This window comes from Cervus elaphus, chromosome 18 (genome assembly GCF_910594005.1).
Source record: "Cervus elaphus chromosome 18, mCerEla1.1, whole genome shotgun sequence".
NCBI lineage: Eukaryota > Metazoa > Chordata > Mammalia > Artiodactyla > Cervidae > Cervus > Cervus elaphus.
Genome location: NC_057832.1, coordinates 71,680,757 through 71,696,306, shown reverse-complemented (window position 1 = coordinate 71,696,306; position 15,550 = coordinate 71,680,757). Strand labels below are relative to the sequence as shown.

The following is a 15,550-nucleotide window of genomic DNA, read 5'->3' as shown; positions in this document are numbered from 1 at the left end:
GACAGAGGAGTCTGGCAAGCTATTGTACCAAAGGTAGCAAAGAGTTGGACACGACTGAAGGGACTTAGTAGGTACAACTTATTTACATATATTTGAAAAACAGAAGATGTGTACAAAACAATTCTGTGTAAAGACATTCAATGAACACGTGGATTCAGCAGATGAACTGACGGCCAAAGACTAGGAAACCACTATTAGTTGCCGCATTTCCTGGTATCAGGTACCTTAAGATTAATAGAAAGGTCCTATAATTTAAAGGTAGTTGTCAGGACATATTTCACAGTGAGAAAAGCCAACTAGAAAAAGAATTAAATGGGAGTCACACACACAGTATAATGACATTCAGAATCTAACAAAGTAAAATGTACTCTGGCATATAAGGTATGCATATTCTTATTTCTTTTTCTAAGTTCTTGGCTAAATTCAGTATTTTTGATTGATCTAATTGATACCAGTGGATAACAGCAATGAATAAGGTTAGAATGCTTTATACAGAATGATATCCTTTCTTCTACTTTTCACCAACTTTCTGCAAATAAGTAGAGAACAAAGACCAACTTATGTTTTAATCTCAGAGCTTCCTATAAGAGTAGGAACTTTATAAGTTAATTGCAACTGTGAAAAAAGCAAAAACTTGGATTCTAACATTTTTTCTAGGCTATGCAAGTCTCCAAGGTTCTACTGAGTGAATTTTGCCACACAAGATAGTTTCAGAGCATTCTGTTATTAAATGGTCATCAGGATTAAATCAGTCAACAATCCACAGCAATACACACAATTCTACTTAAAAATCTGAAATAATTAAAAAAAAAAAATCTGAAATACCTCTTACAGAAAGTTGTTTCAATACTTGTTTTCCTCCCTTGATCAATGTGACTATAAATTTTGTAGGGGAAGCAAATGTATCTAACTTCACTTTGAAGTCTAGCTTTCATTCCCACAAGTGTGTCATTTATAGTACCCTTCCACAGAATAGATAATAGGAACATAAACAGATACAAAAGAAGTTTTTCCAATGTTATACAGATAAGATCTGGAGGATAAAGAAAAGAATAAAGGACTGAATAACTACTGAATGTGACAATCAGACTGATCAGCAATTAACCCAGCTGTACATGTGAAATGAGGAAGGATAAAAAGATAGTGTCATTGTTGTTCAGTCGCTAAATTGTGTCCTCCTCTTTTGAGACCCTATAGATTGTAGCCTGCCAGGCTCTTGTCCATGGGATTTCCCAGGCAATAATACTGGAGTGGGCTGCCATTTTCTTTTCCAGGTGAAATAAAGGAGGAGGCTGCAAAGGACAGCTGCACAAAAACTACATAGTAATGATGAAACAGTGATAAAGAGGAAGAGCAGTGGACTAAAGGTCATCACCTGTATGAAGCACTTTCAAGTTGTATATTATTAACTTAGGTGATACTCTAACTACCAGTGTTACAAATGTCAATATAGAAGATCTAAACTTGTTAGAAAAAATCCAAGGCTATTCTAATGTCAAGTATTGCCAAAAAATTAGAGCATGGACTGTGGAGCCAAATTACTTGGGTTGAATTCCCAACTCTGCAACTTACTAGTTGTGTGACTTTTTAAGTTATTTCCTTTTTGTGCTGTAGTATGCTCATCTGTAAAATGCAGGATAAAAACAGAATTCTTCTCAACGGATTAAGGATTAAATGAGCTCATTTGGAGCCGTGCCTGACACACAGAACTACTACTCTGTGCAAAAAAAAATAATTTGTAACTATTTTTCTTAACACACTCACTTACTGGTCAAGCTTTTTGTAGTACCTTCCCACCTCTGAACCTTCATACCTACACAGGTCTAAGAGTCCCAATTACAAGGTTTCAACACTCAAACACAGTTCTCTTTTTGCCTTGGGTGAATAGCATTTTAGATAAGAGAAATTTATTCAAAGATTTTAGGGAGTATTTTTGATGGTACAAATCATGAAACATACTAGTACAACAAAGACTAACCTTGAGAAGGCTGATGCCTGTGCAAAAAGACTAAGTGATAGCCAGAAAGGCACCAGTCATAGAACAAGCCTTTCTTCATTTCAGTAAAAAGATAGGTTTCTCCTTCAGGGAGGACAATATATTGGTGCCAGAAATAGTTTGCTTTCAAGTTATCAAAACAACCCTGACAGTTGGGAATGTTTGGAAAACCACTTCATCTTCAGATTGATTGTCAACCACTACACAGAATTTTCTGGAATTGTGACAAACATCAATTAAAAAACAAACACCCTGACTTTTAAAGAATGTATGAGTTTGAGAAATTTCAGTACAGCTTCCTCTACTCCAATCAAGCTCAGAACCTAGGTGTACTCCCTTCTTGACCCCTTTTCCAAGGAGAGTGAAAAGACCACCTGACTCCATCAAGTTAATTATGCTCAGTATCCTAAGTAAATTCAGGTCACAAGAATAGGCTTCTGTTCTACATTATGATCAGTAAGTTATCTCACTTTTAAAAAGTTAAACAATAAAGGAAACACCATTTGTGATAAAATAATTATGACTATAGTATACCCTTTTATTTTGGTTATCACTTTTCTTTTTTCCTCTCAACTCTGCACAGACTTAAGAAAGCTGAATATAGACCAAAACAAAACTGATCTTAACTTTTTCAATAATTTCACTTTTCACCAAATCAGTGATTTTTTTCAATCACAGTAACAAAACTATTTCCAAGATATTAAATATATTCATGAGGTCATTAAGGGCACAATCACTTAACAACAATTATGGCTACTTAAGTTTCTCAGTTTCTTAAAAAAATAAAAAGAAAGGTAAACTGAGGAATACTTAGAATCCCCTGCCAACCATGGAACCTATTTACATGTTACCACTTGTCAGAAGTATGGGAGGGAGTGGAGCTGAGGAAAAAAAAGGGGGGGGAGAACTGAAAAAGTATCTCTCATTAAATGATTACATTTTCTCCAAGTCTCCTACTATAATCCCTCCTTCCCACACAGAAGACTCTAGGTGCTGAAAAATCCTGGCAAGTGAACAGGGAGTAAACTTCACATATTTAAAAAGTTACTTGAAAACAACCTATCATTTCTAATACCCTCAAGTAATTTGAACATAACCTGCTCTACTCAAACTCTACAAAACTGAAAATGATTAAGACTAAGATATAATGAAGGACTTTGGCATCTTCATTCATAGTTTTTATGACATCAGGACCAATCCTTTTTCCTACTCTTAGAAATTTGAGCAAGAAGAAAAACAACTCTTTTCTAAGTAAATGAGTAAAATCTTTGGGAAAAACCAAAGAATCTTTTGCCTTTTAAGACTGCATTCAAATTTCTATAAATTGACCATTCACTTTAAACACAGTGTTCAATGTTTGGATGTTATGAAGTAGCTAATTATTTCCATTAACTAGGAGAAAGAAAATCTGTGGAGGAGTGTGGACTAAAGTACTGACACCTCTATTCCCAACCACCTCCTCAAGGGCCATGTGAATAACCAAAGCTAGCAGATTCTATGGTAATGCTTAGGAGAGCAAAAAGGAGAGAAGAGTTATAGCACTTAAAACTCTTCCTACAAAGAGCTGTCCGTAGAGAAAAAAGAACCATGTAGAAAAGCATGAACTATAAACCAAGCTCAACAGGAATGCCATAGCCCTGGTACTGTTTACTGAGGACAACAACCTCTCGAGAATTTCAGGGCCCAATCCAAAGGGGCTTCAAGAAGCAACAAAAGATCAAAGTAAAGAAGTAAACTTAACATTAGCAAAATTCCACATCATCAAGGCTGGAAAACAATTGACTGGTTAGACTTTTCAATTTACTTTCGGTCAGAAAAAGTCTTTCTTTAAAAAAAAAAAAGTCAGGAAAAAAATCCTAACCGAAGGTTAACTAAAGTAAGCCACTCACAATTTCGAGATTTGAAGTTCAAACGATTCAAACTCAGGCAAAAATTCACAACAGCGGGAAGCAAAAACCAACCAACCAACCCACCTTACTTTAAGATAGAGAACCACTGTTAATTCCACTTTGTTGATTAGTGATCTCAATAGAAAAAGATAAAAAATAACTGTAGTCAGAGTACACTGCTGATAGGGTTGTTTCTAAATGCCTGAATGCTAAGTGAGCCAGACGTAGATTCATGTTATCAACAACACGTGACGTCCTGTACCCTACGTTTTTACAACGCTGATACTTTAGCTAGATATTTCACACAAACATACCCTTTCATGGGTAATTTTACACTTTCGATTCTTTTTCCATTTTCATTTTAAGGGGGTCATCCGTGGCATCGGACAACTCTAGAGATTTGTGGGTGGTATATTATTCTCCCTTTGAGGTAGTAGAAACAGAGCTTTGATTAATAACCAGGGGGGATAAAAGAGCCGTTAACTCAAAACAACCGCTCCACATCGGGATATTCTACTCCACAGCTTCTTAATTCACAGGGAAAGGTGGTCGAGTTCAAATGACTTAAGAGATTTCAGTCTAAAGTAAATACGTACACAATTTTCCGTTTCAAAGAGCAGCTTCTGCTTTCTTTTTAAAATCATCAGTAGACCCACAATGGGACCTCTGATAATCTAGACATCTCTTGGTTACTTCAGAAGTACCGGACAAGGAAAAAACGCAGGGCTTGCCCTCCTACTGTCCACCGTCTCGCGAACACGTCGCGAATAGTTAAGGGAAACAGCTTGATTCTGGCAACGCGGGCTCCAGCCGGGGCCAGGGCGCCGCCCGGGAGACCCGCGGCCGGAAACGCCCCCGCGAGCGACTCGCTCAGCCGCCCCTGCCCCAAGCACCGGCCGGACGCCGGGCCGCAGCGGGGCCGCCGCCGGGTGTGGACAGAGGCGCCGGCCGCCCGCGCCCATCCCCCGCCCGCGGCGGAAACGTCTCCGGTTTGAAAGATGCCGCCGCAGCCGCCCCCTGCCCGCCGAGCCACAAAGGGCCGAACCCCCTCCAGCCGCGGCCCTCCTTCCCTAGTTCTCCACAGGTCGCCCCCGGGTCTCCCACCCGGGGCTGGCGACTCCTGCTCACCCGAGTCCCTCAGTCCTGAGGGTTGGGATCCAGTGCGGCCGGCGGCCCCGAAGACGCTGGGCCCCAGGAGCGCGGCGGCGGGGGCGTGGCCCTCCCGCGGCGGCTAGGGCCGGGGTCTCGCCTCCGCCTCCCTTAGAGGAAGGCTGGCGCCGCCACCTCCCCTTCCTTCCGGTTTCCCCTCGCGCCCTCCCTCGGCCGCTCACTCCTGAGCGGAAAACTGCGTCCTCTCTGGGCGCCGCCGCACGCTCCTCAGGGCCCGACCACCGCCAGACTCCTCCCCCGGGAGCCGCGCCGCCCGCCCTCGCCGCCTCGTCAGCCCCGGGGCCGCGAGACGCCCGGCTTGCCGCTCCCACCCCGCCCCTGCGGCGCGCTCTCGCGCTCTTGGCGGGCCCCTTTCGAGGCCCAGGGACGCGCGGACAGCGGACCGTGGGCCAGCCTTCGCCAGGTTTCTTTTCCCGCCGCGCGCGCGCGCCTAACAGCACAAACGTCAGTTTTGCAGTTTCCCGGGTTCTTGGGACCACCCCCCTAACCCCTCCCGCCCTTACCCTCGCTTCCCCCGCCCTTTTCCTTTGCTAGATCCCACCGGAAAGCCAAAACAATTGGGTCCGCGCAGGCGCGTGGAGGAAGCGGAAAGAGCAAGAAGGGCGGGGAAGGCGCGAGGTGACGGGGAAACGCTTTTGAAGGGGTTTCCCTGGGAAGGTCAGCGGAGAGTCCGCGGAGGGCGCGTGCGCGGCGGAGGGGTCGCCCGCCGAAGCGCGCGGGTGTGGGGCGCCAGGGGTGCGGATGAGGGAAGGCTTCAGGCCTAACCTGGTGAAAAGAGAGTCCGGAGAAACTCAATGCTGGGAAATGCGGACAGCCAAACACCAAGTTTTGTGCCGTAGACGATTTTTTCCCCCTCTCGAGATACAGAAATTTGCAGGCCGAGTCCGGGAGTGGGAACACGGTGGACTAGACAACACCAGACCAGGGAAGAAAGGGAGACGCTGGGTGAGTGGGCCTTGTCTCCTCGGCCCCTTCTCTCCAAAACACGCTCTCCACTTATCAGAGCACGTTCGGTTTTCCAGTACTCATCGAGAGAGACTTCATGTCCTGGTCTCAAGGCCAGGGGAAAACTCAGAACAGCGCCTGAAAGAGCTTGCAGTTCTGGGGAGTGAGCCGTTGGCGTGTGGAGGGGAGGCTCTTCAGCTAGTTTGTGCTGCAGTGCCTCGGCTTCCAGCTCCCCCCAGTACCTTCCAAAGGAGAGCCTTCAGCTTCACAAAGCGAGGCCTTTGTAACAGCCGTAGGCTGTGGCCCACTCTGGTGTGGTTAACTTGGTACGGTTTGCTAGCAGGCAGAAAGCCACAGATCTACACTCTAGTTTGATAGAAGTTATTCATAGATCACAAAACTGTCAGAAATGCCCACATAGACTTCACCCACCTTCATAACTTCCATTCTTGGCACAAGCCCAATCTGGAGAATGTACGTGACCAATTATAAACTAAATACACACATGTAACTGAAGAGCTGCTTTAGGCCAGATTAAATCAACTGAATACACACCAAGATATGTATGTCTGGAATTACGGCAGAATCTAGAAACTAATTCAATATCTTTTATTGACTGTCCAGTATGCTCTCACTCTGCTTAGTCTGATTAAATGTCTGTTTTTCATACTTAAGATTCAAATCATTTAACAGATGGTTGTGTTCCTACTCTGCAGGCTGGATCCTGGAGATGCAAAGTCTAACCAAGAAGGAAGAAACAAAAAAAGAGTTTGTGTTTCCTCCTCTAGAAGACAGAATCATTTAAAACTTTTTAAAGACGAGTATCTTTTTATTTATTTTGGCCTCACCGTGCTGGCATGTGGGATCCTAGTTCCCGACCAGGGATGGAATCCCCCCACCCCAACCCCGCATTGGTAGCAACGAGTCTTCACCACTGGACCAGAAGGGAAGTCCCAAGGAAGAGAATATATTGATAAGATTTTAGAAAAATAATTCTGAAGCATGGTGCATATTGGACTGAATCTGGGGTTACTAGTTAGGAGGCTGTAAAAATAATCCAGACAGGAGGTGGAGAGAGTCCGAACTAATGTGAGGACAGTGAAACAGAGCTGGACTTAAAACTAGCTAGATATAATATGTAAGACATCTAAGAGGATGAGGGGAAATAAGAAGTGAAGGATGACTGAGTTTTCCGGTTAGGGTGACTAGATGGTAATATCAGTAACTATAGGAAAAGTAGCTAATTGTGAGGATAAAAGACTACTAAAAGGTATCATTTTAATAGCTGTACAGTTAGAAATGCAGATGGCTGCGAATAAGACAATTCTACTGCAGTGGCTTAAAGAAGGGTCTCTTTAGTCACATAAATCTGCAGGTAGTTGGTTATCCTTGATACAACAGCTCTAGAAAAACAGAGCCCAAATGTCTCTGAGTCTTTTAACATTTCTCTCATAATTCCAAGATGGCTGCAACAGTTTTAGTCTTTACATAGTTAGTTGTCAGAGGCAGGAAGATACGGAAAGGAACGGCTTCAGCCATCTTTTTCTTTTTTTCCCCAAGAAAGTAAAAGCTTTCCCAGGATAATACTCCATACCCCAACTCAGCAGACATTCACATACATCTCACTTTCTAGAACTGTAATTCAGCCAACTATAGCTGTGAAGACTTAGTTTTTCCAAGGTCTAGCAAAAGCCTATTTGGGTCAGACAAGTAGCAATCTGTTACTTAGTTAATATTTACAGCATTACTTTATAACATTTAAAACACTGTGGGATGGCAGGCTGGATTGAAGTTTCTAAAGTTTCCAGACGAATCTTTTCAGTGTTTTATCTTAACTGGAAAAACAACAGGTTGAACATTTATTCTCAAATATTTGTACTTGTTTGCTGCTCCTTCCCTCCTCAAAGTTGTAGTCCCCTTAAAAATCCTTAGAGAATGGACCTTCAATTCATAAACATAATAGCCTAAACCAGTGGTTTTTCTAAAGATTCAGCTTCTCCTTCTAAACAAAAGATTTAAGAGCTTAAGTGTTTTTAAATAGAGAAAAAATATTTATTGTCATGCTTGGAAAAAATTGGTCTAATAGCTGTTTGTTGACCATACAATAGGAAAATAAAAGCCTGTTTGGAGTCATAAAAAAAAAAAAATCCTTAGAGAAATCTATAACCATTAGGAAGAAGAGGCTGCTGATGTCAGAGGAGGCTGACTCCTTGCTACTGTGGTAGAACAACTGTAAGGTGTTTGTCACTATAAACCTCAACACTACCTTGCCTTCTTTACAATTTCACTTCTTAGCTGAGAAGCAGAACAATCATAGCTAGCTAGTTTGAGTGTCCATTTTAGGGAGATCATACATCAGTATTTTCTAGCTTTTATACTAATTTTTTTTTTGCAGTGTAAAGTAACTCCCATGGGATCTATATCTAAAACTAGGCACATGACATTGTTTCAAGCATACCTTTTGAGTTAAATAAGGCATTTTATTTCAATTAAGTACCAAATGCCATGAAACAGAATCCTTAAGACTATATTTTAAACATTGGCATGACTCTAGAAAAGAAAGCAGAAATGATTACCTGGGAAAATAAAGATATAACTACACATTTTCTAAAGTTGAATTTTTGCTTAACCATTTCTGATGTTATAATTATTTAAGATATTAAGATAATCTAAAATATTTGTAATGTTAATTTTAACCTATTTAAAAACCTTGGATTTGGGGGAGGAAGATACCAGGCCATCTGTGAGAGGGACAGTGTACAATCCACAGTTGGTTGAATCTGCAGATGCAGCACTGCAGATAGGGAGGGCCCACGATACTGTTATATGGGCTTAAGAGAAGAGTCAGTGCCCCTAAACTCCATGTTGTTCAAGGGTCAACCGTATCTTGCTTCCCTATAATAAGTACATCACGGATACTGGCTGAAGAACTTACGTAAACAGGCCTTCAGCAATGTAGTGGTATGGTATGGGGCAAGGCAAGTATTCTGTATTCCTACAATCACCTCTGTCTTTTAGTGAGCTTATATTGCTGATTGTGAACTTCATACGTTTTGGGTCAGAAAGATTCCCTGGTGTAGGAAATGGCAACACACTCAGTATTCTTGCCTGGAGAATCCCATGGACAGAGGAGCTTGGCAGGCTACAGTCCATGGAAAGAGTTGGACACGACTGAGCGACTAACACTTATACACTTATGCACCATGAGAAAACTGCAGAGCTCCAGGAGGTAAAACTCATGGAAATGTGGGGGCCCTATCAATGACTTGGTCTCCCTGGAGACTTGTCTCCACTGAACTTCCAGCAATTTGTCAATGAAAGTTCAGGTTTCCCCACTCAGTGCTAGTTCCCACAGAGGTTGTTTCTTTTGGGCTTCACCAGTAAATTGTGATTCTCTGTATTTGCCTGTCCTAAAATCAGTCATTTCTTCAAGTTCTGATTCCTCCTAGTGGAGAATGGCATTTAGAAACCAAGATCTGAGGGCCAGGTGTCCTTGTTCCCAAAGATATTGCTTTAGGCCCTCTCAGCAAACAGAACCAGAAAACAGATGTAAGCATATGCATACACATGTATGCATGTATGTACATACATGTAGACCAAAAATTAAGGAGCCTGCCAGACTACAGTCCATGGGATTGCAAAAAAGTCAAACATGGCTTAGTGACTAAACAACAACAGAAAATTTAAACAAAAAATTTGAATTAAAAGGATATTTATAAATAAAGAACATCTAATAATTAGTGGATAAAACTTTTTTTCAAATTTACTCAACCATTTACAAAATTTGAATACTTAACAAGGCTACATAAACAAATCCAATCTAATGCCAAATTATTGTCAACTTTGAACAAAATGCACTATAATTAGAAATCAATAATAAAATGTTAGCCAAAATAATCTGATGTTTGTAAATTGAAAAACTTTGTTCTTAATAATTCAAAGGATCATGAAAAGAAGCATATTACAATTAGAAAAAGGAGCAAAGAATGGAAATTAGAAAATACTTAGAAATTACTATGAGAATTACTATGAGAATTCTTCATAACAACTTGTAAAATGCAATCAAAGAGGTATTTAGAAGGAAATGTATAACTTTAAACATGTATATAAGAAATAAAAATTTAATTAATTAGCTAAATGTCCAACTCACAAGCTAGAAAAGTAAACGAGAGGAAATCCAAAGACCTTTAAAAATACAAACAAAAGAATAGTAATTACTACATTGGAAATAAAGGAGAGGAACAACAACAAAACAGTTTGTTCTTTGATAAGACTAATGAAATGGATATAGTTTCGAGCACATTGATCAGGAAAAAATATAGAGGACAAAGAACATTAAGTATCAAAATAATACTTATAGATATCACAACCACTTTTAAAAAATTAAAAATCATGAAAAGTTTTATAGCTACAAATTGGGAAACTCAGACAAAAAGGACAAATTCCTAGAAAAATTCCAAGTCGTTGAAACAAAATCAAGAAATTAAAATACAGACTTATAAACATTAGATAAAATGCATCAGTAGCCAAGTCTACTTACAAAACAAAATACACAATGTACTCTTTTTTTTTTTTCCCCACAATGTACTCTTACAGGGAAGTTCTACTAGACTTTCAAGGAATAAATAGATAATCCTTGTCTTATGCAAAGTGCTCTAGAGAACAGAAAAAGATGGCAAGTTATCTAGCTTATGTTACAGTATGAGGCTAGGATATCTTGAAACCAAGAAAAGACAATATGAGAATTAAAAATTAGTAATTAGCCTCTAACTAATAAATGAAAAAAAATTATAAAACAATTCCACTTATAGTCTTAGTTTCCAAAATTCCAAATAAAATACCAGCTAATGGAATCCTACAATGCATATTAAAATATATCAAAATTCCCTGACAGTCCAGTAATGAGGACTCCTTGCTTCCATTGCTGGGGGCCTGGGTTCAATCCCTGGTCAGGGAACTAAGATCTCACAAGCTGTGCAGCACAGCCAAAAATAAAAGAAAAATAAAAGACCAAGTTGGGTGCACCCTAGGGATACAAGGATTGTTTAACAAGAGAAAAATTCATTAAAGAATCTGCTTTATTAGCAAGATGAAGAGGGAAAAATATGATTATTTCAAAGATGCAGGAAACCATTTGCTAAAGTTCAACATTCATTCAATATTTTAAAACTCAGCCAATTGGAATAAGAGATTCTACTAATTTGCTAAAGGATGTCTCAAAAATAACCTAAAATAATCCTTTATAGTGTATCATTAGAAATTAAATACAGGAATTCCCTGGTGGCACAGAATCTACCTGCCAATGCAGGGGATAGAGGTTCGATCTCCAGCCTGGGAAGATTCCACATGCCTCGGAGCACGACTCCTGAGCTTGTGTGCCTACAGCCTGTGCTGGGCAACAAGAGAAGTCACTAATGAGAAGCCCTCGCACCACACACACAAAAAAAGCTTAATTAACAAAAAAGAAATTAAGTACAAGACAATGCTATTATCTTTTAATTGAATATTGTGCTGAAGGTTTTAGCAATTAACATAAGATAAATAAGATATTCATTGAAAAGGAAGAAACAAAATTCATTATTTGTAATAGCTCATTTGAGTGTTCACATAGAACATCTAGTCAAATCCACAAAAAATCAAAACTAAAGAGAGTTCAGTAAAGTTGCTGGAATATAAAATCAGTATGTAAATATCAATAGTATTCCTATATCCCACCAACATAGTTAAAAAATGTAATTTAAATCATTTTTCAATAGCAAGAAAAGCTGTAACTCTAAAAGATATTTATACGGGAAATTATAAATTAGAACCTTGTATTTAAGGTTTATTCATGGAGATAGATGTGATTCTAGTTATTTAATTTCTGTGTAGTATTTATCTATACTACAATTTATTTATCCATTCTTTTGTTTTATGGACAATTAAGTGGCTTTCTTTTTTTTATATTATAAGTAATGCTACAATAACAAATGTTTTTAATAAATAATTGCTTGTGTGTATATGCAAGGTTTTTCCCAAGGATATTTTAAGAGGCAGAATTGCTGCTTCATGACTTCATGACACATTTTCAGCTTTTTCAGATATGTCAACTTGCCCTCCAGAGTGATTTTTACCTATTTATACTCATGAGTAACTGTCACTCCACTTCCTCTTTAACCCTTGGTGTTTTCAGACTCACTTTCCCTAATATGATAGTTATGAATGGCATCTCACTGCAAATACGACAAGAATGAAGGCTCCTTAGCAATTATAATTCTGTTTTCCTTCCCTGTTTCCTTAGGGCTAGAATTGTGCTGGTACCATTATAGGGACTCAAATTTTGTGAATGGAATGAATGAATGAAGGCTCACTAGTGAGGCTCTTTAGGTTTAGAAAGCAAGACCATCATTACATTTGTGTTTAAAATTTCTATCTGAAATCAACATGTCAATTGAGAGGAAAGTAGAAATCACTTTGCTTTAATAAGAGATGAAGACTCAAAATGAGAGTGACACTGACCACACAAACACTAGAAAAGGCACTGGGTCTGGAAATCCAAAGAAAGACCTCATCCTACTCCCCTTCCAGCTAGTAGAACTGCAACTTAACACATGTGGACAGATTACTTACGCTCCCTGAATCTCAGGTGTCCTCATCTTAAAATAGAGATGATAATAATAACACCCATTTGGAATCTTGAGCAGAGAACACACAGTTCACTAGCTGGACATTACTGCAAAAATAGCAACCACCATCTAACCTCAGACATCCCACCTAACAGAAAATGCCTCATTTGGCACAAAAACATCCTTACATCAATAGTCTAGTCGGCATCTATGGACCAGGTAGTACCACTCTATGTTTCATTCTTGACATCTTCCAGCATTGCCTCCAATTCAAAGTTCCCAGTTAGCTGGCACTTCTGGGAACTTTCATTTCAAGTTCTAGAAACTTCTCCCTACTGACCTACCTACCAACTCTCTCAACTATGCAACCTGGAAGCCCTGTTTAGCTAAGCACAAGCCACTATACCCCCACCTATTTGAAGCTTGTTGTCTCTTAAGGACACTCCTGTTCTGAGCTGCCCTCATGAGAAAGTTCTTAATGCTCCCACTCTCCATGCACTTCAGGGCTGAGACATGAACACTAGCAGGTGGCAGATCCAAGCTTTCTGGGTACTTAAGATTATAAAACCTGGGGACTCCGTTTAAGAAAAGCATCAAGTTATGAATATAAGCATCTTGTGATGTTTCCATCTCTCACCTTGCTGGTCACTGCCACATTCAGTGAGGACAGAAGAACCTCTAAATGACTACAATATGAGAGAAGCTAAAGGAAGCAGGACACAGCAGGGCCCTCCCAGGGTCAAAAGCCTTTCTGTGTCAGCCATTTATTGTTTGTAGAAAAAGGTTTTCATCTCCTAGATCTTCCCTGAGTTTCAAAGAGCACACTCAGTTACTAACTAAGGAAGCAAGGGAAGGCAGTAACACAGGAAAAGCAAGACCAACATAGCCTTTTCCATGATTGTTAGTTTAAACTAATCCCTTGATTTATGACCCCAAACATCTGAGATAATGCCCTTTTTGGCTTCAACCAGCTGGCTCCAACAGACTTAAAATTGATGACACCTGGAGGGTCAATTAAGAATTGAGGCTCCCCCAAAACCACTACAATATTGTAAAGTAATTAGCCTCCAACTAATAAAAATAAATAAAGATATTTTTAAAGATAAAAAAAAGAATTGAGGCTCCTAAACCATCATGAAGGCTGTAAGTACAGAATAAAATGCTTCAACAACTGCTTTTGCTCAGTCCTAGAAAGAAGTTAAGGGATCACTAGACCATCACTTGGAGAAGGAAATGGAAGCCCACTCCAGTGTTCTTGCCTGGAGAATCCCAGGGACGGCAGAGCCTGGTGGGCTGCCATCTATGGGGTCGAGACTGAATAGACACGACTTAGTGACTTAGCAGCAGCAGCAGACCATGACTTACTAGTTTGCTTTGCAGGAACACACAGATCAATCACAGTCACCAATGAAACATCCAGTCACAGGAATCCAGAAGACTGCAATTGAGGTGTTATCAGAAAATCACAAAGAACCCATACCTCTGTTGCCTTTAAAAACCTTGCACCCCAGCCCACCAGCCCCCAGGATGGATTTGAGATGAATCTATCAATCTATTAATCCATCTTTTGGGTTGGTGTGTCTTCAGCAAGTAAATCTTTCTTTGCTCCAAACTCCAGTGTTTCAGTTTGTTTGGCCTCACTGTGCATCAGGCACACAAACTTGGGTTCAAAGCGGGTGACTCACAAAACTCCAGATTCCCAGACCTTTTCCTTTTTCAGAGCCAATGACCTTCATGCCCACTGGACTGCAGCAAACCAATGGCCACCCTGTGGACCTCGTTATAACTTACAGCTACTCCAACTCTGAAATCCTAAACCTCAGATATCCATTCTCACACCACAAACGCCCTCCTCTAGCTCTTTCATTCTTATGTGTAAGACTTCCATTACTTTTTCTTATCTTGATCAGCTCCTCTCTGCCATTACTTTCTCTCTCTGACTACATGCTAAGTCACTAAGTATGGTGAGGTAAGGCACCTAGGGAGCACAGTTTATGGAGGCGCTCACACTCAGGGTCACACAAGTGCAGGGTATGTTTACGTGTTATGATGTATTACTTTAACGTCTCACCATTATACTGAACTTTCTTGAGCCCTTGATTTCTCTTCCTATAAGCCCTGCAAAACCACAATCATTGATCCACCCAACCACCTGTCTCTCCCAAGTGACTGAAAATGATGAGGCAAGTGACATACCACTGCAGATGAGGGCCAATACAAATTTCTGAATCCCATCCCCAGGTCAGCCCCTAGTTCTACCAGCAGCTCTTTTCTGTCTATAAATTACTGCTCCTTCCATTCCATGGGGCAATATGGCAGGCATTGTTAGTACTATTCCTACCCCTCTTGACTGAAAATATAATAATAACAAGGTAATGGAATTAAATTCCAGCTTTCAGGATTTCATTTCTCTCTAACCTCAAAAACTTTCTCCTGTCCAAGGCCCAAGCACTGCAACCAGGCTGGACTACTCTCCCATTTTCAGAACATCATCTTAACATCCCTCTCTCTCCACTGTCAGTAACATCTCCCTATCTGTCCATGCCCGAGATAAATATACCTCAATTCTTCTCTTTCAAAAAAAAAAAAAATCTGAAAACCCCGCAAATCCTCCTTACAACCCAATGACTCCCCTCCATTACTGTCCTATAGCTTATCTTCCACTTACACACAAAGAGTACTCTACTCACGAGCTTCCCCTCCTCACTGCCCACCCATCACCCCAGAGAGACGCCCGCACCTCCCTGTATCATCACTGCCCCCGACCATTAGCATCCTCATCACCAAAGCCCCTTCCCCCGAGATGCTGCTCAAGCATGCTTGCTCACCCCACCTGTAGAAATCTTCCTCCTCCCAGGTCTGTCCTTCGTCCAGGTTGGCCTTCTTCGTCTCTTCTCGGTAGGCTCCTCTTCCTTAAGTGTCAGTGGCTTTGTGCTCAAGGAAGG

General features: G+C 40.6%; 1 protein-coding gene across 1 annotated transcript in view; it reads right to left on the bottom strand.

The window, feature by feature from the left end:
* Window positions 1-15,380, bottom strand: part of LOC122673864 (translation initiation factor IF-2-like) — a 19,105-nt gene extending 3,725 nt beyond the window's left edge. Inside the window, exons 1-3 of the mRNA XM_043871787.1 lie at window positions 15,346-15,380; window positions 5,611-5,820; window positions 5,014-5,523 (exon numbers count right to left, since the gene is read on the bottom strand). Coding sequence (XP_043727722.1) covers window positions 5,014-5,523; window positions 5,611-5,820; window positions 15,346-15,380 — 755 coding nt within the window. The remainder of the gene's footprint in view (window positions 1-5,013; window positions 5,524-5,610; window positions 5,821-15,345) is intronic.
* Window positions 15,381-15,550: the final 170 nt, after the last annotated feature.